The 26505-nt window shown below is 38.8% G+C and overlaps 1 protein-coding gene across 2 annotated transcripts in view; it reads left to right on the top strand.

The window, feature by feature from the left end:
• Positions 1 to 6002: 6002 nt before the first annotated feature.
• gatad2b (GATA zinc finger domain containing 2B) overlaps positions 6003 to 26505 on the top strand; it is a 71618-nt gene continuing 51115 nt past the window's right edge. The window contains exons 1-2 of one of the 2 annotated variants that reach the window (XM_023344831.1): positions 6003 to 6179; positions 24516 to 24896. In XM_023344831.1, the coding sequence (XP_023200599.1) occupies positions 24517 to 24896 (380 nt within the window). In that variant the 5' untranslated portion in view covers positions 6003 to 6179; position 24516. The remainder of the gene's footprint in view (positions 6180 to 24515; positions 24897 to 26505) is intronic. The other variant, XM_023344830.1, reaches the window with a different exon arrangement.

Raw genomic sequence — 26505 nt, 5'->3', positions numbered from 1 at the left:
AGCACACAAAGGAAAAAATATGCTTAAAGTTGTTGAATTATTGCCAAATATTTGTCTGTGGTAAAGAAACATGCAACCAAAAAAGTTTTTTATTCATTCAGAGCCTTTAGTTTGACACATTCGCCTAACCAAAGCACAGAACAATGCATACATGAATGAGTCAAACAGATACCTCTGAAGGGCAACAAAATTGTAGAAGGAGGTGTTTCAAAGAACAGAGGTAGTTGGTAAGTTCAGCAGTTTCCCAAGAAATAAATTCCTCTATCTATCTATCTGTCTGTCTGTCTGTCTACACTCCAGATTTTTACATGCAAGAAAATAAAGAGATACAAACAGATTTTCTTCTCACTGTGTGAATTTAAATCTTACCAAAACTCTTTTGTTTTAGGTTGCTTAGAATTACCCAAATTATTTATATTTCCTAAATGCCAGAAAACTCTATAAAAGTAATTTTTTTTAAGTTTTTCTTTTTTCTTTTTTTTTTTTTACTTTCCTTGAATTCAAAAGTTTATATACATTTGGTCTATAAATATTTTTAAAATGTCTTTTAAAATGTATGACTTGGGTCAAACCTTTTGGGCTTCCTTTTACAAACTTCTGTACCACCTGTTCAAACAATTATGTAAGAATAACAGATTCTTATTGAACAACCATCATACCACTCAGAAAAGAGACTGATTCTCCTTCCTGAATCAATCTCAAAAAGGATTGTTCATCTTTTGAAGTAAATACAACTTATCCTGGATACTGACCAAATGTTTGTAAACCTTTTAATTAAAGAAAATTACAAAAATCTCTAAAAAGGTGTTTTTACTACGTTTTTTGGCATTGGTAAAAATAAATAAAAAAAATTGGTATTTATAACTGCAAGAGAGATTTGGTCAAATTTAACTTCAGTTAGTGAAAAAAATGTGTATGTTTTATTCTGCATATGTAAATATCTAGTTTTAACTATCTATCTACTTTTGCTTACGAGCTGCCTTTATTGCTTTAGAAAACTTAATGTTCAGTATCTCAAATGAACCGTACTCTAAGGACTCAGCCATAGGGCCTTAATAAAACCCAAAGACCATCTTGCCTTTTATATCTGTCTGAGGTTAAGCATTAAATTAAAGGCCTTTCATCTGTTCACTTTTGAATAACCATTAAACCAATGTGAAACCAAAAAGTGAATTTATGTAATATGAAGAAGTGTAGCTTTTAAACTAGTGGTTAATATGAAAACATGTTGCTTGTTTATGAAATGATTCTTTTCCATGTCACTTCATTTTGGTTGATCCTTCTGTTTCCTTAGTTGTGCACAGAATATCTTTGCACAGATGTTTTCTTTCAATGATTTGTGACTTTCAGATTTATTCTTGGAATTCTAAATGTTTTATTGTAAATTTGCTTTAATAAGACTGGTAGTATTACATTACCTTTTTTAAGTTAAATTCACATTTTTGTTTGTAAAGAACCAGAAAGGGGAAGAAAAAGAGTAACATATCTTAAAAAGTTAAATTGTAGAAAAGTAGAAAGTGGCAGGTGGTGTTAGTAGGAAATAAAGCTTTAATTCTCCTGCTGCATGTTTTCGAACACTTACTCATGTAAGTTTTGTTCATTTAAGCTTTAAAATTGTAAATTAGTTCAGCCCAAATTCTTTAGTGGCATATGACACAAAAGAATTTGAAAAATTACAAATGCAGTTTTAATTCAGACCGATTTCAATTTTTAGTAATATGCAAAACTTTGACAACTGCTAAATTACCGTAAGCTTGAAGACAGAGCTAAGTCGTTGTCAGATTTGGACATTTCTTTAACTTTTAATTTGATCATTATGTTTCTCTTTGAATAGATACTTCCGGTAGCATATTTTTATATAGAATTTAACTTAAAACACTGCATCCTAGAATATTGATGATCATACTTTAATTTACAATAAGAACTGGTTCATTCATTCTGTACATTCAATTAACAGACAAATATATAAAATCTCCACATGGATTGTCTTGAAAATATCCAATTGTATACAAACTCTGTAATTATTCAAGATCTCAATTTTCATTTATGTTAAACATTTTGCATATACATATTACATATTCATAAGAGTGTAGACTCTCAAAGACCTTGCCATTTTTCATTTTTGTTTATACAGTTTATACATTTGTACACAGTATGTGCATTTAAAGAACCCTTATGACACAATGACTGTATTTTTCTTGTTTTTGTCTTCTTTTTTTCCCCCGCAATGGTCAAGTTTTAGCTCTTTAAAAGTGATTTTGGTGCATAAATATTTTCAAGTAATTAAAAAAATAAGTAAAAAACCTACTGAAGTCCCAGAACTTATTGTAAAAATAAAAAGACAATATTTAATTTAATACATCTAAACATTGCTTTATGCAATAACATATTTACAGCTAAGATGTTGCTGAGTCTCTATTTCATATTTAGCTTTAAATATGAAATAGATAAATAAAATAAATTCAGAACCTAGGCCCAAAAGTACCCATAAGCACTGAATTAAAAATAAATGGATCATAAAACATGAAAATATTGCTGAATAAAACTCAATGCGGCAACATTTTCTCCAATGTTTGCTTTTAAGAGCTCATTGTTTTTAAATATCCCCTTTTTGAGTTTACACAGAAGCTGTTAAAAGTGGCAGGTTTATTGTTTTGAGTTTTATTGTAGGATTTTAAAAGAAGAAATAGACCCACGTAGTTTTGGTCAAGAGGTGGCAGAAAGTGACGTTCAAACATTTAATTCCTTCCATACTTGTTGGTCTATGTATGAAAAAACATGCTGTATTTGGATGTCTGCTTTATCTTTTGATTTTGTTCTGTGGAACAAAATCCAACATGCCTAAAACCAAATAAAGATATTTAGATTCATTAATATGTGTTTTTGATTTATTTGTTTGTTAAAGAATGTAAATGATTACCTCAACCAGGGGAAAAGTGGCCCTCAGTCTTAAGGTTAAATGTTGAGAAGATTTTTTATTTTATTTTTCTGAATAAGACGTTCCTAAATATTCTCATGGTTTGTCATTGGTGTGTCAATATGACTGACATACCCAAGTTAAGGAGGTTGGCACACTCTGCTCCCTTCTCTGAGAGATCTACTGACAGGAACAAAATGTATGTTGATAGCTTGAGGTCACTACACTGTACAGGTAGCTTCTGTGACATTCTCATTAAATCTTAAAGGAACAGTATTATGTGTTTTCCAGGCACATATAGGGCCATTTTATACCACAATCAAGTGACTATGTTACCTTCACTTGCTATAAAAATGCTGTGTGTAAAACATCTTTTTATACTAAGATAAAAAGATGTTATCTTAGTATAAAAAGATAATATACTGGCATGTACATGTACATGCATGGCAAGTACATGCAAAAACAACTAGTAGCTCCTTTTCTATCTGAGCGTGCCGTGTCTGTATCTGTCAGAACACGTGATGCAAAAGCGATGGGTTTGCCATTTTACATGCAGGCAGCTAGTAGACCAAAACAGGATCCATTGCATGTTAAAGTGACAGGCTCAGCAACATTGTAATAAGCAAGACCAGGTGGTCTTGGATGGTCAGGGATGATTTGAGACAGTCGAAAGCTGTTTGATGTTGGGGAAACCAGCATCATGCAGTGTCCCTGTGGGTCAATTTCCTCTGGGGGGCTGCAATATCACTGAAGCTGGGGATGTACTTGGCAAGTTAATTTTCCATGCCAAGGAAACTTTGCAGTGACGTGATATCAGTAGGGACGGACATATTGGTGATGGCAGCGGTCGAGGGCGTCCGGACTGAAAAGAATATAAGTCTTCGTCTTGGCAGGGAGACAGGGAAAAAAAGCCTGTGAGAGAAAGGTTCACAATCCCTTCTGACATCATGTACAAGCTTGCTCTATGGTAGCACTGTAAAAAAAAAAAAAAAAGAAAGACAGACAAGAGAAGAGATTTCACTTAAAAGGAGTCTTTAGTGATAAGAACCATAGCTAACAGCTTGCACACACCAAGTATATCAGAAAGGGACATTACATCCATACGACATATGACAACAACAGTAGAACAAAAATAATCATGTTTCAAATGACCTACAGCAGCTCTTCAGGACAGGCCATAGTTCTAGATTTGGATGCAGACGTTTCCACTGATCCTCTTCCTCTACATGTGCACCAGGGGTGTCATCATGGAAAAATAATATACAGTATAATTATAAGATAATTTATATTGCTATTTTCAACCTGTGGTTTGTACTATAAAGTAGCTATTTTTCATTTAGCTTAACCAATTCTAATTATTTTTTCTTCAAAATCGCTGAATTTTCGCATTTTCCCATTCAAATGCTTCGAAGCGAAGCCGGTGAGGCAGCAGCGAGCTGAGCCTCACCTGGGATTGCCCAACCTCTTACTAACTGCACTGGCGCCATTCTATGAGAGCATGCTCCTCCTGTCTGTACGTCGCGAATAAAATGGCAAAAAAACATTTACTGTATGAACTGATTTTCCATAATTTAGCTTATATAATATAATGTACAGTGTTTCTTGTCACCAACTGGATGTGTTACGTGTTTCGTGTTCTGAGGAGCGATCATAAACGGTAGAGAACAGATTCCAGGTGAGGCAGGCAGTTTTTTTGCCTCATGGCAGGGGGAGCTCATGATCCCAGACATTGTGACTCCACAACTGCAGAGTAAGAGACAGTAACAGAGAGCTAGCCATACAGTAAAGTCAAGTGCAGCGATATGTTTACAGTTTTCTTCTCCTGTAGTTTATGGTTTTCTTCTTCACAGTAATCATTTATTAAAAATTGCAAATTAAACATTAAGCCTAAAACCATACTACTGCTAAGCTTATAAGCTTATTAAAAATTTCAAAATAAAAGCCTTGACATTTTTCACATCAGGTAATTGCTCTTTTGTGCTTTATGCGACTGGTTTAACCAAACCACTGTTACACATTGGATTAATGTGGCCATTTAAAATGAAGCTTACTGAAAATTTCAAATTAAAAGCCCCAACATTCCTCTCAGGTTAGTGCACCGCCATAGGCGGTGCAATAATATTAGCCTTTATTATCTTTTCTCTCAGGTTAGCATTAATATTAGCACAAACATTAGCAGTGTACTGCCCCCACTAGTGTGTAGCAGTGTCTAGCAGTGCATTAGCCTTTTACTTAAAAAACGGCTTTTACCTATTATTCTTACTTATTAGCCATGATTAGTATACTGAATGGAGTAAGTCAATGACAGACAACATGCTATTGATACCCCACATGCTACTGACAACATTCAGGCTAACAGTAGCATTCTGGCTAATTTTAGCTTATGCACTAATTTTAACATGCTGAATGGTGCAAGTCCATGTTAGTCAACATTCTTGTGATTCTCCAAATGCTATTTTGTAATTTTTAGCTAAGCTTAGCATTGATGCTAATTTTTAGCATCAGAACCCTGGGTTCCGACCGACGGGCACACTTTGGCAGGCTTAAATTTCTTCAGGAATTTTTTAGTTTTATGTTAAAATGCATGATAAAGATCCCTCGGGTGCTTTCTGCAGCGCTCATGGCTTTATAATGATTGGATTTTCCTAAGTAATGACATTACTAAAACCACGTCTTCTGAGTTGTGACAATAATGTTTGATCTGACTTCAATCTTTTGTACTTTAATACGCAAAAAACAAAAAAATCGGGTGGTTTAATAAAATATTATTTTCCGACTTTAAACTAAGAGAAAATAAATTTAGCTTCGCCTAATCCAGGATACTCTTCAAGTAGTTGTATTGTAACATATTATAAAGAGTCCTGAAAGATCCTGAAAGCACACCTAAAATCAAAAACACAGTTTTCAGCTCCTGTCGAAGTAACGCCGCTCTTCGTCCACACACTAACAACAGGAGTCCCCCTCACCAATCAAATTTCTCTCCTCTCCACCGCGGAAATTACTGACCAATCAAATATCCGCCTGAGTCTGCTTTAGAAACGAACAGCCACTTGTTTGTTTGCCTGGTTTTCATGAGTAACTGTCTGACCAATGAGCGTTCCTACTGTTTGCAACGAAGGGATGAGAGTCTGTCGAGGCCCAATCAGCGGGTCAGTGCTGCCTGCCGGTGCCGGGGACTGGTGGTGAGAATCCGCTGCAACGCGTCAGGGGGACCGGACCGTGAACCCGGAGACGGTACACAACGAGGCGAAACGACACACAGGTGAGTCCGAGGACTTGCGCAAGGCCTGGCTTTGGGCTGAGATGTTTTAAAATCTCGACGGTGGAGTTCGATTTGCAGTAGAACGGCTAATTAGTTGCTGTGTCGGTTTTCTGCCGGTGGATTTGCTGATATGCTATCAGACAATAGAGTGCATTGGCAATGCTATTTATTGATGCAGGCTGACATTTTCAGCTCCGCCGCCTTGAACTGTGAATTTACCTTTAAAGGTATCGAGTCATAAGAAAATGGGTATTGTTGTCTTGACGGCTTTGGTGTTGTGTGTTTGTTTTTCTAATAGCATTGTCAACAGAGATTTTATGACGTTGTGATGGAAGCGGTTTTTTTTTTTGGAAAGCCTCCAGTTCTTTTCATTGTTTGATCCAGAGTCTCAAGGGGTTAACCGAAGACTGGAGAAAGAGCTGTGCTCATCTAAAAAGCCTACTTAACACTGCCGTTTAAAAGCGCACAGTAACGAATCGAGATGTTTTACATGGTTCATCCAGCAGTACTGCAGGGAGAGGCGGTTTTATACGCGTCAGGAGGAGGCCCCGAGTCCTGATGGCCCTCGGCAATTAGGAAGAAAAAATTCTAAATGCATCAGCCATTTACGTGGAGACTCAACTAGCTCCATATGCACCTAAATGGCTGCCTGGCGCCTGACGGCATAACCAGCATTTTACAGTAGGGACAAAGCATTACTGAGACCGAGCGAACGTTTGCATCCTAATCGGCGGTTCAAGAGCAGTAGGTGAATTCCGAAGTAAAATCCATTTTTGATGCTTTCTGTTATTATTCTGCTACTCATAGTGGCTCATTTAGTGTAGAGATTGTGTTGTCCTGCTGCTCTGCTCCACTGGATTTGCATGCATGTGTCTAAAGCAATTTGAATGTCAGGGTTTGTATCACTGATTTTTCTGGTATGACCCATTGTTGATATGCAGCTTATAAAAGATATGTTTCTACAAAGGTTATCCGTTTGACCAAACTACAGACTTACACTTATTATGTAGATGTATTTTGCATGCTTACTATATTTTCATGAGAAATCTGATCTTGATCAAAGCTGCTAAATGTCAAATACTACATCTCATCATTTTAAACATGTACATTTTCATATTTTCTGAAGTGTGGAATCTGATCTCGCTGGGTTTTTTTTTTAAGGTTTCCTGTCACCTCTTTAGGACAATATGCCACTAGCGCTTGTCATCAGAAGTAATCACAAACCCTAATTTGGTGTTGACCATGGTATGTACAGTCAGGTCCCTGTATGACCCCCCCCCACCCTCCCCTTCCGGGAGTAATGGTGGGTCTGTATGAATGAACTGGTGGAAGAGCATGAATGAAGCGTGCTCTTTGTGTTTGAATTTTTGCCTTGTGGACTTTTCATACCATCTTTATTCTCCTTTCTTGAAAACAGCTATTTTAAATGGCATATTCACTCCTAAGTTTTGACTATTTGATACAGGTGATTGAAAAGGTTTTACACACAGAAATTGACCTTAATCAAACTTATTCAGATGGATGTAAACACTCAGACAAAATATTGTAATACAACAAGCTCTGTTGCTCTATTGCTATTGTTTCTACATCGTCGGCCATGTTTATTTACTTTAAATTCATGTATGATGTGGTGGGGTTTTACAGAATTTTGTGTCTGGAATCAGAATGCTTGTGAGTGAAATCAGTTCATGTGTCGTGTGTTGCTCCTGCTATGTGGCTGGACACCACACAAGATACGATCGAACCTGTTGTACTTAAGATTTAATCAAACTCCTCCTAGGGATTTTGATCGATTGGGTTCAAACTTGGTCAGTTTGTTCATAAGGAATGGCTGAATCAAAGTTATCAAAACGGTGAGTTTTCTTGCATGCTGAAGGTGAATGGCCAGGCCTCAAAGTTTCACATTTTGCCATGAAACACGAAATTGTCTCCTACACATAAACTCATGGTGACACCAAACCTTTGGTGATTGATCACCATCAGGTTCCCTACAATACCCAATGGGCAAATGATGACATCATTTGATCCTAGGTATAACTGTTCGATCGGGTTAGTTCCTGCCGTGTGGTGTCCAACAATGGACACAAAATAAAGGCTACAAGTCCAGTGAACTAATTTTAAAACCAGGCATTAGTCAATGCTTTACTACACTCTACCTGCAATGCATGTGGCTAGAGTCAGTCTTGACTGAATGAAAATCATTATAACCTATTTACGTCACGTTGACGAAGAACAGCTGAAACGTTATGGGGTTTATCAACTGCGGTAGCAATTTCACTCCAACTCCTCCCCTTGTAGTTTCTATATTCTTTGCATGTTGAATAAACATTAATGTTGTTTCCACTATTATGGGGTTGCTCTGTGTCAGCTGTTTGGGATTTCCCTCTGTAATTTCCCCTCAGAAAGCAAGGAGGAGAATCCTGGCTTTCTGATTGGCTACCTGTCACATTCAACGGGCTGCGTTAACCTCCCAGTCGGGGAAAACCCCTGATTTGGATCTGAGCAGCAACGATGATCCACCACACAATCTTAGAAAGACCAATGTTCTAAGATTGTCGTAACGGAAAAAATAGGAGCAAAAAATCATGTAGTGTGAACTATTGCATCAGGTAGTTGGATATGCCTATCTTCTCTATTTAAATTTAATGATTACTGAAGGGCAACATAGTATCAGACTTCATAATCTGCACTCTTTTGGTTGAATGCAGTATTTATTTCCACTTTGGCTTTAAGCCAAAGTGGATTGGTTGTTTTTTTTCCCCAAGTACATTTTTTGTTAATGGAGACTGAGAATCCATTTTATTTTTGTTTTTGGTTGTTTTGTTTATCAGCTCCAGTGTTAAGTGTTCTTTTGAAAATAAAGTGTATCTATCTTTGGCAAGAAATTGCATGCATTATTACGTCATTTCCATTATATCAATGTAAAAAGGTCTTCAAACAATATTATCGTTTATTGCAATAATTTTTGAGACAATTAATCGTTCAGCAAAATTTGTTATCGTGACAGGCCTATGAATAATACAGAAATCTGGAGTAGTACATGGCTAAAACACAGTGACGTGCAGTGAGGTTCATGGCTGCTGAGGCACTGACTTAATCAAATTCATAAGACCCCCTGCATGTTATTGTTTACATACGGAAATTTTGCGCATCCAGACAATATTGAAGGGCAAAAAGACTATACTTTCACATGCCATCCATGGCAGCATGGCTATGCTGTGCTGCCACGAATAATTCTGTTAACTTAACGAAACTTGGAAATATAGATATTATTAATTTAGTGCTATGCTGCACAGCAAAGGGAAACCCATTGAAGTACCATTCAAAAGCACCTTTTTCTCGCTGTCTGTATCTGCCAAGCTACACGTAGCTTCACTTATTTACTGTAGGGCTAGCTTGCTGTTACTGTCTCTTACTCTGCAGTTGTGGAGTCACAATGTCTGGGATCATGAGCGCCCTCTGCCATGAGGCAAGAGTACTGCCTGCCTCACCTTGAATCTGTTCTCTGCCATTTCTGATCGCTCCTCAGCACATGAAACACGTCACACACACAGTTGGTGACAACAAACACTGTACATTATATAGATAAGCTAAAGTATGGAAAATCAGTTTAGATATTAAATGTTTTTTTGCCATTTTATTGGCGATGTACAGACAAGAGGAGCATGCTCTCATAGAATGGCAGCCAGTGCTTAACGAGAGGTTGCGCAATCCCAGGTGAAGCTTAGCTCGCTGCTGCCTCACCAGCTGCACTTCTGAGCATTTGAATGGAAAATGCGAAAATTTAGCAATTTTGAAGAAAAAATAATCAAAATTGGTGAAGCTAAATGAAAAATAAGTACTTTACAGTACAAAACACAGGATGAAAATAGCAATATAAATTATCATTATATTTTTCTTTCATGATAACAGGTGAAGCTCTGCCTCACCTGCCTACCCTGACCACACGTCACTGCTAAAAAACAAACTTCGGCTCCGTTTTTTTCCGCTCTATACTTCACGCTGTCAAGGTTGCTAGGCAACATGAGTTGCACTGAATTGGAGGCTAGACAGCTGGCTGAAGGCTAGACCTGTCCGAAATCGAAGACCGAAGAAGGACCTGGTCTATGCATGTCCTTCAAATATAGGCGTAACTTTCTGAAGGGCTGGTGTGGACATGTCCCCAACAACTTTGGACAGATGGGGACTGTCCCCACCAATATTTCCCCCCTTTTTTCCTTTGCATACAGTAACTTGGCAGTAGTTGCAAGCTGTATTCAAAGCATTAACAGCCAGGTAATGCTTTTTAAAATTTCTTTGTAAAACGTAAATGGCAAGTCCGCTCAGTGATCTAGTGACTTGCTATGTGCAGCAGTGCGCCACATGCGCTGTTGCTCTACATTGAGTCAGGAATATAGGTGGATGGGAAAATGACACAATCAAGCAAAGAATCTCAAAAAGGGATGCAATGTTTTGATATTAATTGTCAATACTACGACAGCAAGATAAGGTCCAAGGGAATCGCATTTCACAGGTCAGGGTACGTGTTTAAGTTAGCTAATCAACCACTAAAAGTGGTCAGAGAACCACTTCCTAATGATCCAAAATAAAAATTCAAAACATAAGTCTTCATCCGACAGAATGTTCTGTTTGGTGTTTTTACGTACTTTTTTGTGTGGGAAATGTTTTTGAGGTTTTTTGTGTTAATTCCTGCTGCACTTGAACTAATCTTTGCTCTGTGCTCTGGGGGCTGTTGTTTATTGGTTGCCATGGCAACGAGTCTGCTTGCGACCTTAAGCTGACAGACTGAGGAAAAATATAATATAACCACCCGTTTTTCTACATTTTCCCATGGTCAAATTGCATCATTTGTTCGTAGAACTTGGCAATATTTACAGCAATCATCAAATAGGATGAAATATTTCATACAGCATATAGGAGCCAAAGCTTGTTAAATTTTAAACCATGGCTCCGACAGCGACAGTTAAGTAAAATTTAATTATTGGCCAATATAAAAGAGAAATTCGCCTTGTTCTCTCTTGTATTACAGAACTGACAGAAACCAAACTACAGATTTATATGAAGAGAGAATATATATTTTTACATATCCAAACATCAACATCTCAGCTTTATAGAATCCAGTAACATCGATGGTAACTCTACTCACAGACTGCCCCAACCGGACCCTAAAAAGGTTTTCCGTCTTTAATATATAAAAGACACATCATATCTTATCTGCTATAATCTGTAATTCAGCAGGGCAAGGGTTTTGCCAACCAACTGAGGGACAGCTGTGGAATCAGAATCACATAATTGAAAAATACAAAGTTTGCACTGACAAGGATTCATTTGGTTTACACAGAAGTTACTTATTATTTTGAAATGTTTAACACAGTGGTTCTGAGACCTGAGTCGGTCTCAGGGGTTTGGCGGAGCCTCTGCCGCGGAGGCAAAGACACACTTGTGTAAAGTCGTGATGACACGCCCCGCTTGGCCATCACTTGCTGCAGAGGATCATGTTAGATTGCTCGGCCAATCAGTGCTGCAGGGAATTTAGTGCACGCATATCACGCACGTATCAGCGGCTGCCGTAGTTGTACGTCGCGTGGTTTCTTTCTTAATATTTTAATCCATACTAAATATGTCGAGCAAAAAAATAAGAAAATGAACAGACTTTGCTCTGAAGATGCAATTGCCAAGCTGAAGCCACGCCTCTCTGAACTGGTCTCCCAAAGACAAACAGCAGAAGTGACACTGATTTGCAGGTGTCATTTGTGCAATACTTTATTCTGGCCCCAAAAAAGTATTTTGTGGATTCAAAATGACAAAAAACAAATTAAATTTAAAAAAATTAAGAAAATTTTTTTTATTCAGTGAAAAAAATCCAAATTTATTTTTAATTAGTAAAATAATAAAAAAATATTTTTGGGGGCTGAAATTCTTTAATGGGGCCAAAATATTTTTGGGGGGCCAGAATAAAGTAATACTGTAACTTGCTGTTAGTTCATGGTTTTGTTCTTTGAGCAAGGTGATGTTCATGCATTGCTCATTTTGTGCACCAGCAAAAAAACATATACATATGTCTTGAATTTGGGAAAAAAAAAAAAGTATCACTAAAGAAGGGTTCGGTGAATGCGCATATGAAACTGATAGGTTCGGTACCTCATAAAAGGTTAAGAACCACTGGGTTAACATTTTGGTTGTTACAGAACCTCATGTTGTTGATGTTTTTAACATTTGATAAAATCAGACAATAAAAGTGAACTATGTGATAATTCTTCACAAAAAATATTACTGAATTGTGAAACTGTTTTCATCTGTAGGCAAGCACTGAGCAAATACAGGCTGATTTCATAAATTAGAATATCACTGAAAAGTTCCTTTGTCAGTAATCACCAAGTGAAAGACATTATATAGATTAATTAAATTACTTCCGTTTTAGCATATTTATATTTGGTAGTATGTTTAATACCTGCTAGAAGGTAATTTTTTGAAGGTACTATTAATAAGACAACCTGATCAGGACATGTATCACCCACCTCCTCATCCCCACCAACTTGCAACACAAAGTTACGCCCTTGCCTTCGAAGGAGGCACACCCTGAATTTGGACACGCTGAGATGTATCAAACCCTACAGCAGTGTTTCTCAATTATTTTCTGTCATGCCCACCCTGCGGGATCATAATTTTGAGAAGTACTGCCCTACAGGAAGTCCTCGCCAATCCTTCGCCACAAAAGAGGAAGTGACAATAACTCCCTTTTGGAAGGTTGAGTTTTAGCCAAACTTTTAAGACATGCTACTGGACTCTTACTGCACTGGATTGAAGGCTATTTGGAGTATTTGCCAAATGCGCCCCCTACTGGACAAGTAAGAGAATGGTGTGAGAGCGCCAACGATGGTGACCGAGTGGCGATGCCGCAGGTGCCCCGGTCGCCATGAGGCAGGAGCAGCGCTAATCTGTGAGAGCTGTATGAGGCTGCTTGCAGCTATAATTGAAGTTCTGCCTGTCTTGAAAAAAAATGCTTTCATGAAATCTTAAGAAGGGGAACCAATAAAGACACAAACCTTGAAATAGGATGTCTAGAACAAGATAACCACTTCACTGGGTTAATGTTGAACGTTAGTATTTTGGGGAGCTGATGTGAGAGACATCAAATTTATTAGTCACATATGACGTACACATATGGCTGTTGCCATTTGTGTATTACTGTTCACAGGTGCCCCACACAATTTGTTTTATTAAAATAAGTTAATTTTTTATTGCAGTTTGTTTTTCATGTTTATCTCCTTCCTCAATCCACAGTAACGATATTTCCAAGGTGTCATTGAGTGCCGCTGTTTATACACGTTGCTTGGACGTTCCTTTTTGCGTGGAAGTGCACTGCTCTGTTTTGTGGAGGAGCAATAGGCACTGAGTGTGAGACAAGCTGAGTTTTTTTGTGTGTTAAGTGGGGAAGATAAATGAAGCTGTTTTTACACAGACAATTCCAGATGTCATCAGTGCCGGATCCCAGCAGCACTTAGAATTTATTCTTTTTTTTTTAATGTTCCCATGTAGTATACATGGGACTACAGTATTTATGCCATCTATTATCCCGCAGATTTTCTTTGATCACTTCATTAGCAGTAAGAACATTTTCAAGTGTTTCTAAAAATAACCAAACTGTGATGCTGTGAATCAATAGTGTATTGAACAGATTGCTGCAAAAATGTACTTTTTTTGGTAGGCAAACTTGCAGATTTGTCTATTTTCATAAAATGTGATGACTTGATTTTTGTTTGTGTCAGTGGCAGGGCATGAAGTATTTAGGCTTTTTTGTATACTTGTACCTTTGCCATATGTGCACCAGGACTACAGCTGCTACTGGTAGAACAATAAGGTCTGCTATCAAATAAAGACCCATTTAAAAAAAATGCAGATATCTATGCAGCGTTACTGTTGGATGATTTTCTGTGTGCTCTCTCATTATGCACTTATTAAACAACTTGAGTAAAATATGTGGAACTCTGTGGGAGCAGCAGATGGGTACCAATCCAAGCAGAACGTACCTTTGGTGATCACTGAGTAAAAAACTTGCACATTGGAGGAGCACGTTTTGGCAATCAGGGTTTCCTCCAGAAAACTTGCTAAGCCTGGAAGTCGGGACGCTGAGGCATGCACCGGGGGTGCAACAGTGGTCCACTGGCGGTCAAGAGAACAATCTTCATAGATTGTTTTGTTACCATATCTACAATATGATGCTCTGAGTTTAATCTTAGAGGTTGAGCTCATTTTGTTCACAAATACAAATTAGTAAACTGCAGTTATAACTGGGCTGCACAGTGGCGCAGTTGGTAGCACTGTTGTCTTGTAGCAAGAAGGTCCTGGGTTTGAATGTTCTCCCTGTGCATGCGTGGGTTCTGTCCGGGTACTCCGGCATCCTCCCACAGTCCAAAAAGTGTTAGGTTAATTGGTCTCTCTAAACTCTCCCTAGGTGTGAATGTATGGTTGTTTATCCTGTCTGTCTCTGTGTTGCCCTGCAACAGACTGGCAACCTGTCCAGGGTGACTCCGCCTGTCGCCCGAAACTTTCGATAGACACCAGCACCCCTCCCGACCCCACTAGGGACATTGGATGGATGGATAAATAGAAATACATATTTAATCCTTCTTAAACTTTTAGCAAAATATTTACACAAAATTACTTTATTTCCTTTAGCTACAAATTCAGTCTATCTGGTTTCACAACTCGTCTCCCAAACCTGGTTCTAGGAGTAGGTGAGAGTTCAGGAAGACTCTGCTGTGGAGGTTCTTCAGAACTCAGTTGAACTTGTTCTGCAGCAACATCACCTTCTGGTACTTCTGGATCTGCCTTGGTCTTTAATTCACACACCGTGTCCTGGAGTAAGTTTGCTGAAAACTCTTGCTCTGTGGTGTGATTCATATCTCTCTGCATCTTTTATCCTTCTCTCCTTTTCTTTTTGAGTTACGATCTTACTGTTTGGAAGAAATGGCTTCAGCAAAGATGGAAGTGTTTTCACCGTTGTGCGAAGTCTTCTTCCCATAAGGAGCTCTGCTGGACTGTATCCATTCCAAAGTGGTGTTGCTCTATTGGCGAGTAAGGCAAGATATGGATCAGCTGGTTTCTTCAAAAAGTTCTTTATTGTTTTAACAGCATTTTCAGCTTCCCCGTTACTTTGTGGATATTTTGGGCTACTTGTAATATGGTGAAATCATTGTAACTTTGCAAATGTAATATAAGCAGCACAGGATAACTGAGGATCATTATCTGTGATCATTACTTCTGGAATACCTTGACGTGCAAACACAGATTTCAGGTGAAGAATCACATTGCAAATCCATCCATCCATCCATCCATCCACTTTCTAACACCCTTGTCCCTAGTGGGATCGGGAGGGTTGCTGGTGCCTATCTCCAGCTAATGTTCCGGGTGAGAGGCAGGGTCACCCTGGACAGGTCGCCAGTCTGTCGCAGGGCAACACAGAAACAGACAGGACAAACAACCATGCACACACTTACACCTAACGTGAATTTAGAGAGACCAATTAACCTGACAGTCATGACTTTGGACTGTGGGAGGAAGCCAGAGTGCCCAGAGAGAACCCACGCATGCACAGGGAGACATGCAAACTCCGTGCAGAAAGACCCTGGGCCGGGAATCGAACCCAGGACCTTCTTGCTGCAAGGCTTAATCCACAACCAGAATATAATTTTTCCCTTGCAAAGTAAACGGATCAGCCCCAAGTTTTTGTCATGGTCTGTTTGGATACTGTGATGGCATCAGTAGCTCAGTGTGATTTTCTTTCTCTCTGTTGCAGGTGTGGCATTTTAGAACCACGTCCTTTAGCTGCTGGCTCAGTGACTGCCATGCTTGTTCTCAACATTTCACCACTTCCTGATGTCCTTCATGTAAACTCATGAGCATGATTCCTCATAATTGAAGGAATAACAAGTCTTTCTCCCTTTAACAAAAGACCATCATTCACTGTAAGAAATGCCTTTTCAGCCCAATACAGTCTGAGTTCTGGTGCACTGTTGTAGAGTGTGCCTACACACTACAACATTGTTCCTCAGCTGACAACACACAGCTGCATCACACGTGCACATATGCTGGCCCTTTTCAGCTCTTCTCTCAGCTCTTCAAGGTAATCCGTGCTTGCAGGTAAGTTTTGTATCACACTATACACATAAATATTATTTTCAGTTTCTGTTAAGTTTTCTGTCATGGGGGTACGTGACAGTGTGTCAGCTGTCCACAGATGCTTCCCTGGCACATATGAGATGGAATAGGAATATCTTGTGAGTCATATTCTAAAGCGCTGAATACGTGGTCGTAGAGCATCTAAGATCTGGGAACTCAACAGACTCAGAAGAGGTTTATGATCAGTCTCCATTTGGAAATGTTTGCCAATGAGAAAATTACTGAACCTTTCACATACCCAGGTAAGACTTAAAGCTTCTTTTTCCACTTGTGTGTATCTCTGCTCAGTCTGTGTTGGAGATCGTGACACGTATACAACAGGTCTCCATTCCTGACCCCATTTTTGAAGCAGCACACTCGGGGGGGAGTGTGCTGCAGTTTCAGCTGAAGCATCTGCTGAAACTTTGCATTTCCAGTTAGTGTCGTACATGGCTAACACTGGTGGAGAACAAAGCATCTCTTTCAGTTCTGTGAAATGCTGTGGCCTGATCAACTCCCCATATCCAACAGTTTTTCTTTGACAAGAGATCCCTCAAAGGCTTGTCTCGCTCTGCTAACTGTGGAATAAACTTCCCCAGATTTCTTTGTACATGGCATATGGCAGAACTGTAACATCAGCACCAGTGTCAATCCTGAATGAGATGTTTCTGTTTATTTCAACATCCACCCTCCAAGGTTCATCTCCATTTGTAATGCTGCCTAAGAACAAAGAATCGTCATCTTTTTCAACAGCATGCACAGTCTTGAAAGTTCTTCTACACACTCTTCAATAGTGTTCCTTTTTTCTACATAAATTACATTTTTCCCCGTTGAGTGGACGATAACGTTTGAGATGGGATGGAGAACTGCCTCACTTATAACACTGAGAAATCTTCCCTTTATTATTTGTAGTAGTGTGCAACTTGGGTTGATCCCTCTTAGTATGCTGCTTTTGTACACCCTGTCAACAGATTTTCCATTTTCTATATTTGATCAGACAGGATTGCTGCCGTTTCTCCTCTTCACTTTGTCTTGCCAAATTAATGGCCTTTTCCAGTGTCAAATCTGGGTTGAGCTGCATACGTTCAGATAATCTTTTATCCTGCATTCCCACCACCAATCTGACACAAATCAATTTATCATGTAGTGTGCCATAACTGCAATGTTCTGCTAGTGCATACAGTGAAGTAACAAAGGCATCTACAGTTTCATGCTCCTCTTGTTTGCGTATGTTAAACCTGGCTCGCTCATAAATTACATTTTTCTTGACAACGAAGAAAGCTTGGAAACCATCACGAACTCCTTGGTACATGTTTCTTTTCCCATCTGGTAACGCTAGTCCCAGCAGAACATCATCTGCCTCATTTTCCATGCAATAAATGAGCGTGTTGACCTGGAGTTCTCCTCAGAACTAGAGTTCAGGTTACTTGTCACACGAAACCGTTCAAATCGTCGTATCCACTTGGCCCACTCCTGCGGCATTGTGAAGTTGAAAGACTCTGATGGCTGGATGCTGAACGTTGCACATGGACCAGCAGAAGCGACTCTCTGCGTTGTCATCAGCTATGTCTCCGGTAGCCCAATAGAGTTGCAGCCTCACGATGACTTGCAGCAATTCTTACACCATGTTGTATTATTGAAAAGAGTGTGCTGAGTCAAACTTTATCATCGTGATTAGTTTATTCAGGATCAACAAACTTCCAGCATAGGCATCATCATAACAACCAGCATCACCAGTACTACCTGAGCCCGACACTCCTTTATGATGTCATCACAGGTGGCCATTTGTAGTTTTTAACCATACTTAACATTAACACCACAACAGACCAATTAGTTTTTTTAGGAGTTTGTGTGGAGAGACCTTTGATGTATGTTGACATGAAGTCCTTAGGGCAATTATTCTGCTCTTTGTCTTCAACTACACATTCACCTACCCAAAAATAGGTGTCCTATTCTAAACATTGTCCTTTTCTCTTATCAGTACCAATTACCTTAACTTAAACTCCCCATACCTCAGGCAACAACAGAACAGGAATTGATTAGTGCTATGGCTTAAAATAGATGACTGGTTGTCATAGCGACATTCACAATGATCTGTTGTCTAATGTAATAATAAAGCTGCGACTCTCACTTTACCCATTTTGTGGAAAGTGTGTATTGCCTTATAAACTGGCAATTTAAAACAAGTAAATGTATGTTAGTCTAGACCTAACTCATGTTTTATCTTGGCTGACAACAAAACCTGTTAGTTAACTCATGTTATGGTCATTCAAAAGAGGGGCTTTGAAATGTCCTACGAAAATTCAAACATTTTCCAATCTTCCTTCTTTGCACAGATTTGTGCAAATAAAATTCACCTTCTTAAAGAGGGATGAGGGGAGAAAATTTAGTAAAATTGTTTTAGCCTTCTGTCATGTTGTGTTGTTCTCTCATCAAAAACGAAAAGCTTTGATTCTTTCATGCATGTTTGAGAAACAGTGTAATAAAATGTTTATAACTTTATGTAAATCTCAAAGTGCTACAGAATTACAATAAAAATCTATGTAAAAACAAAAACATATTAATCATAAGATCTTAGGAACAAGAAGTTCTTTTTTTTTACTTTTTATTTTCAATAACTTTCTTATACAAACATATACACATGTCCACCTTTATTACATCTCACATTTCGCATCTTATTAATCTATCGATAGAGGAAAAAAGCGAACAAATAATTTGCCTCAGATAAACATTAGCCCCATTAAGAGAAGCCAATGTTCATTAACAACATTCATGAATATATAAATCCACGGTAATTACAGTGAAAGGGACAACAGTAAACATAATCAAAATAGACTAAAGTAATAAAAGCACATAATAATAATAATAATTAATAATACAAAATAAACTCAAAAGGTATGCACGCAAGTAAATAGAGGTGTCAAGGTTACAATATGAATTTAGTTATAGGTTTCCACTTATATTCAAACGTCTCCTTTTTAAGTTGTAGTTTTGATGTTTTTTTCTTCGTAATGTAGACCTTTTTAATTCTATCTCTCCACTGTGTAATACTGGAAGGTTGTGGTCTCTTTTTTTTTTTTTTTATCGCCCCGCAAGGGGTCTTTTTGTGGGCTCTAGTGTCCCTTTTTCAAAGTAGGCTGACAGGAGAGGGGGGAAGACATGCGGTAAGCGTCGTCGGGTCCAGGAGTCGAACCCGCGACAGCCGTGTCGAGGCCACTTTGCCTCTGAATGTGGGTCACGCTAACCCCTCCGCCACCACAGCACGCCCCGGAAGGTTGTGGTCTTAACCAAGCATATGCAATACACTTCTTCGCAATCTGAAGCAAGACTCTAATCAAGTATTTATTGTCTTTGTCGATCATATCCGAGGAAATTATCCCTAAAATATACAGGTGGGTCCAAATCTAAATAAATGCCTAAAATACTTTTTATATCTGCACATTTTTTCAAAACTCAGCCACCTTCGGACAATCCCAAAATATGAGTAAAGTCCCCCAACTTTCCACAATTTCTCCAACAAAGCTGAAATGTCTTACCACATGGTCAGATCTAAATGTGCCTTCCCAATCCTCATCTGCTGTTATTATATTAGTCTCCAATTCCCACTTCTCCTTAATCTCCTTATTGTTAACGTTGGATTCAAATTGTAGGCTTTTGTATAGTTTTGAGATCAGGCCTTTTTTTGGTTTACTTTTGCTAATACATTTTGATAATAGAATTTCTTCACTCTTGGTCATATCTGTTGAAATTAGTGCCATTCACTATGATTCTGGAGATAATGTCTACATTGCAGATATCTATAAAAAGGTTTTTTGTAGATTAAATTCCCGTTGAATTTATTAAAAGATTTCTAGATCTGGATTCCTAGCTATTTTTGATATTGTCAGGTAAATTGAATTTCTTCTGTAATCTTGGCCAAATATTGTTCCTAAATCCAGTAATTTTGAATCCTGAGGGGGTTGGGGGTTGCTGTCCTTTGGTTTATTCACCAGTGAGCGGTGTGCTCTTTCAATGCACAAGTCCATCCCATCTGGGATTTGATAAATTGTGCTATGAAGCCAATGGTGATGGTTCTTTTTTCAGAGCCTCAGGAATGCCATTAATTTGTATATTGTTGCACCTCATCCTCAACTCTAAGTTGCTCCATTTCTCTGAAAGTTTGTTTCCCGGAGTAGAAATGTCGCAGCCCACTCCATCTGTGTCATCTTATCTTCAGTATTTTCCAATCCTTCCCCCATGTGAGCTACTTTCTGTTCCAGGGACATTGTCCTGTCCAGGAGCTCCTTAATACTCGTTTCGAGCCTTGCCAGTGCTCTCTTGTTGTCTCCTACCGCTTCCGTGTGCTCTTTTCGTAGACCCGTTGTTCGTAAAGTATGGCCGAGTCCCGTTCTTCGTTCGGCGGCTCCAAGTGTTCCACTTCATGGCTTTGTACTGCCGCCATGCCAGTACTCCTTCCTCTTGTGCCTTTCTCTTCCGTACTCTTTCCTTTTTTAACCATATTTTCCATGGGCTTTTATATCACTTTAAGAGCTGATTTTCCTTATGTTGTTTTTACCTTATTTTAATGCTAGTTTTGTTCTTGTTCTTCAGAGCAGCTCTTTCTCCTGCCTTTTACAGCATGGCGCCACCCCAGAAGTCCTCAGCTATTTTTTGAAAGACTTCATGGTCTGCAGTGCCCTCAGGTGGTTTTTAAACTCATTCCACAAGGAGCAACCTATCTCCCATTGATGTCAACTTTGTTTGAGGAGTATGGAGACGAAAAGAGCCAACTACCTCCTCTGGTGGCAGCCTTTCAGGGTGCCTAAATGCTTGCTCATACAAAGCATCACCGATTTCCACAAAGCTCCTTCTTGGAGTTGCAGCCCACATCACAGCTTCTGCTCGTCATATTTGTCCTCCCCCACTCCTTCTCCACACAGCACTTCCAGTCTAGCAGCAATTATTAGCAAACACCTGGTGAAACTGTGAGTCTGCTGAGCTCATCACCCAAACTACTTCTCAGTCAGAAGAGCAGTTTCTCATGTGTGTGCAGGTAAAGTAAGATAAACAGCAACTCCCTGTCTCACACACATATTCACACTCAATGGAAGAACAGACATTTGGAAAGATGGCTATGGTTGATAAACAATCAAGTGTCCCTTTTTTTTATCGTAACCATCCTACTACTGACATGGGTATCTCTTCTCCTGATTGGACAATATAATATGAACAAATGAAACTAGCTTTTACTACATTTAAGTGGCCCCTGAGAATAGTCGTGTGTTTGTTTTTACATTGAAAAGGAGGGGAAAAGATGAAAGTTTGAAAAATTGGGCGAGGGTAGGGAAGGGTTTCTTTGCGGTAGTGTATAGCAGGAGCAGAAACAAAGTTTTGAAAAAAAAATGTTGGAAAGCTGTCAATCAGTTAGTTTAGTTCAGAAGGCTGTAACGTTTGTAGACTCTTTCACCACACATTCCTCCAAATTTTATGTGAAGTTTCACTTTGGTTTATTTTTCATGAGGGAAAGAGAGGGCAAAAAGGAGACGAAAAAAATACTTTGACTCATTCAACGTAAAGGTGGTGTGTGTTTTTCTTCTAGCAGTTGGAGGCCAGGTCTCCTCTGCATGTTTTGTGCATGTTTATTTGGGAAAAGGAGCACTGGGAATAATGCGGAACCCCCAGCCCCAAAATGTCAAAACCGAATTGTTTAATTTATAAGTGGTCAGTGCAGAGGTCACGCTACACATCTTGTAGCGTGACCTTGTAGCGTTGTCTGTCATTTTGACTGACGGGGTCAAAAATTCAGTCATAACCCATTTTTACCCATCAATTTTTTTAAATTGATAATTACGCATTTAATTGCATTTAATTGTCATTTGGTTTAATACTCAACAAGCTGAACAGATTATCTACATTTTGTGATCACACACCAAGCAGATGAATACATATAACTTTTTCTCTGCAGTGACAAAGTTTTGAAAAAAGGAAGTGATCTCCAGGTGAAGTGATCAGAAGTTGGCAAGAGTCTCTGTCACCTGAGTCCAAAACAATTCTTTTCAGCAGAAGAATCCAGCTGCAGTGGGGCAGCTGCATCACACACTGTCCATAGTTAATCACTCTTCAACATGACGCTGTCTACTCCCAGATAGCAAGATGAATGGTTTGGTGTCCAGATCAGAGATGATATTCTGAGGAAATGTTTCTTTTATTGATTCATTTAAGTAAACTCCACAATGTAACTTATTCTCTGTGCATAAAGTTAAAAATGTCTGCACGGCAGCACCAAATGGTCAGGTCTGTGAAATCTGTTAAAAAGATGGATGGCCATCAGATTTTTCCATCACCGTTTGAAAAAGACCCTGTGAGACAGAAATATTATGGTGAATACAACTAAAGTGGTAGTGTAGGTCTGTGTAACTTTTGTTCACTTATTTTTAGATGATAATAAGAAATTAAAAAAATTAAACAACTTAATCATTTTCACATGAGATTCAAAGAATACAATATAAATGTTTTTGGTATTTTCAATGTAATCATCACATCAAAAATCAAACATTTATGAAATATCCCTAAACCTCATTTGATTTTGTTATTTGTTTTTTAACATTTGGGGCAATCTTCTTTTCCCAGTGACAGAAGCACACAACAAGGTGGGGATCCCACAGCGTGCACAGCATTGATGACTTAGCTATTTCAGATGGCTGAAATATTAGGTTCCCAAAATGCAACATAGATAGTTGTGTATGATGTGAAGAATGAACTACCCAAGGCATGAGATTATTGCTTAATCTTTGTCCCATAGGGTAACAAAATAGACAAGCGGTGAACATCAGGCTGAAATGGTCCAGCAAGTCCAGAGTCCTCTCTTCTCTGGTGGTACAACTCGCATACTGGGTGAAGGCCGACCGGTTTCAGCGCAATCAGCTGATCCCTGGTGAAAACAACGTGGCCAAAGTTTATGCTCAGCAGAGTAAAAAAAAAGTATCTGAACACCAATGAAAAAGATTACTCTCAGTCAACATTGTTTAAGATTATCTTTGCACTTTACTATAAGCTTATTAATGTTGTCAAATAATCAATTAAAAAAAATTTTTTAAAGTAAAAAGACGAGAGGAGTAATAGCATCGTGTAGTGCGCATACACGATGGTGTATAATTTGTTAGACACCAAGTCATCCCTTCACATACAAGATTGTTATATTATAATAGTCTCTCAGGGCCTCCTCTGCTTCAGGACTCTGTCTTCTGATAGAGTGAGTGGAGACACCCTGCCTTTGGACCATGTGGGTGTACTGGGGCTGACTTGCCCAGTGAGGGAAGGGCAACAGCCCTGTATGCACCTTTTACATTAGTATACAGTAAATCACTTGTCTTGTTTCTCCTGGTGGGACAATTGACAACCTGGTGAAAAGAAGCCATGGAATCCAGGGTGTGACATGATTTAAAAATAAATATATAAATGAATCACAGGGAGAAAATACATATCCTCTCTGACCATTTGGTTCATTATCACCACCTTGTGGTTGTGTTTTAATTAAGGAACGCATTACTACCATATTGTGTGGGAGGGAAAAAATGCTGCTTGGCAAAGTGGTTCATTGTTTCACTTTGCTATTCAGTGACTATTTGGACTTTTAAAACTCAATGCACATTTTTATTTTGTAGTTTTGAGCAGCTGCTGTTTCATATATTTTGTTTGTATCATGCATCAATCTGCTTTGTCTCTTTTCACTTGAACAAACCTTAAGAGGATGTCACTTTTGAGGAGGAACAACAAAGTTTTTGTCAAAATAGACCTGCACAACTAGACCTGAATGCAATATCACTATTGCAAAAGACTGCTTCGATTATTTGGCAGACTATAATGATTCATGTGTCTGTACATGTTGACATTTTGTTTGGTCAGTTAGTTGAACACTAACTACCCCTAATGTCAAAACGTGATGTTTCATTTTAGTGGTGAGATGCCAAAGCTCACTGTGTGGGTGGAGGGGAGGGACACTGTGCAGTTAAATATTTTAGTCATATTGTCCATCTCCTTGTTAAAAACTGAAGTGTGATGACTGCCAGACCAACAAAGAGTAGTTTTGGACCCTTTTGTCTTAAATCTGTGACTGAAGGCATGGTTAGTTTGTCTAGTCTGACTTTGTTAATGCTTTTATTTTTCTCTCTCTTTTTTTTTTTTTTAACCTCATAGGATGGAGCGGATGTCTGATGATACACTGAGGCTCAACCTGTTAAAGCGAGGCCTGGAGTCATCCAGTGAGAGGGAGGAGGCTCTGTCAAAGCGCCTAAAAATGGAGGGTCACGAGGCCATGGAGCGCCTGAAGATGCTTGCCCTTCTCAAACGCAAGGACTTAGCTGATCTGGCTGCCCTAGAGGTCCCAGGGACGCTTGGAGATGGAAAAGGCCCCAGTGCCAGCTCCATCCACCACCAGAATCTAATGGGTGCGGCATATGAGGAGAAGCTGAATGGAAGTTTAAGGCTTGGCAGCCACAGTGTTCATGCCGGTCAAAGTAAGAATGGAAAGGAAAACATTATGGATGAACCAGTGGATATGAGTGCTGGAAGAAGATGGTGAGTCAAGTATTTATTTCCTAAAAGATTATAGCGAATAAAGTAATCTGGTTTTCTAAATAGGGTCACACCTTTAATTTAACTAGTATGTTTAGTTTTTTTCCCGCACTACTTCATAGCACAGATGTATAATATTTTGTGGGTGTAGTCCACAAAATATTATACATTAGCTCAGCTATACACCACTACCCGTATTGTAGGGTACAGGTAGTGGTACAATATACCACTACCTGTATTTCTAAGGTAATCGTGAGTAAAGTAGTGGATGTGGTTTAGAGTTTATATTTGTGGCCCGAACTGAACCACAAATATTGATTTGATACTTGGGGGAGAATCGGGTTCAGATTTCTGTGGCGTGTTTAATAAGTCTGTATTGCATATTTTCTCAGCATGCAGCAGAGAGAAAGGCAAACTAGAATGCACAATATAAAGTTTTGTTGGCTCCAGCATACTTTGTCTGAAGCCAAATAATCGATCCACAGTCACATAGTTTCAGACAATTGGTTTTTGCACACAACTTTCATACAATAGCACAGACCAGCTGTGGGATACTTCTCCTGCTTCAGTGTTTGTCATGCTCCTCCCAGTGGGGTTCCCCCTTCGTCCCTGCATCCTCTGTTTTGCGTTTCTAAACTCACGGAGACACCCACACGGAGATAGGCTTCTCCTTTCACAACAACGTTTCAATTTCCATCGAGGAGTTAACCATTTGACAGTCTTACTTTTATGGTATTTAGTGAAGAATTGTACAAATGAATATAATTTCCCATTGTGTTACTTCGTTCCTCAAAAGTATTCATGTCTCCTGTAAAGTTAAAGACTACAAAATTAAGATGATTGCTTTGATTTATGTTACAGTTTACTATACTGAAAGTTTAAAATTGCCAATAAAAAAACAAAAAACATTGAGAGTAATATGTTGGTGCATCTCAATCTGTGGTAGACTTTGGCAATGTCAGTTTGCATCTAGCTGAGATCAAGCAACTATCTTAAAAGATAGAAGCTGTTCTTTTACAAGAGAATTGAACAGTGTTCAGAACCCAAATGAACAAATAAACCTTGACTGCCATCCTGTTGATTGTTTCCTAATTGGATTTCCTAAAAATCCAGCAACTGCTTAGATGCTGTGTAACCCAAACAATATGGGTCCCTTCATATCACTTCCTAGTGTCCTACTCTGAACGTGGTTCTTTGATTTTATGAAATCAATTTCAAGAACTGAATGAACTCGTTGCCCAAGATATCTTTCTCTTAGCCTTGTTTAACAAACACAAATATTGTTTTATAATTTACTTTTCAGCTTTTATAATGCACTATATTGCCAAAAGTATTTGCTCATCTGCCTTGACTCACATATGGGTTTAATCCCTAATCAATATGACGTTGGTCCACCCTTTACAGCTAGAACAGCTTCAACTCTTCTGGGAAGGCTGTCCACAAGGTTTAGGAGTGTATATGGGGATATTTGACCATTCTTCCAGAAGTGGATTTGTGAGGTCACATCGTGATGTTGGACAAGAAGGCCTGGCTCTCAGTCTCCACTCTAATTCATCCCAAAGGTGTTCTATTAGGTTGAGGTCAGGACTCTGTGCAGGCCAGTCAAGTTCAT

This window comes from Xiphophorus maculatus, chromosome 13, assembly GCF_002775205.1.
Source record: "Xiphophorus maculatus strain JP 163 A chromosome 13, X_maculatus-5.0-male, whole genome shotgun sequence".
In the NCBI taxonomy this organism is placed as follows: Eukaryota; Metazoa; Chordata; class Actinopteri; order Cyprinodontiformes; family Poeciliidae; genus Xiphophorus; species Xiphophorus maculatus.
This window is presented reverse-complemented; position numbering and strand designations above follow the sequence as displayed.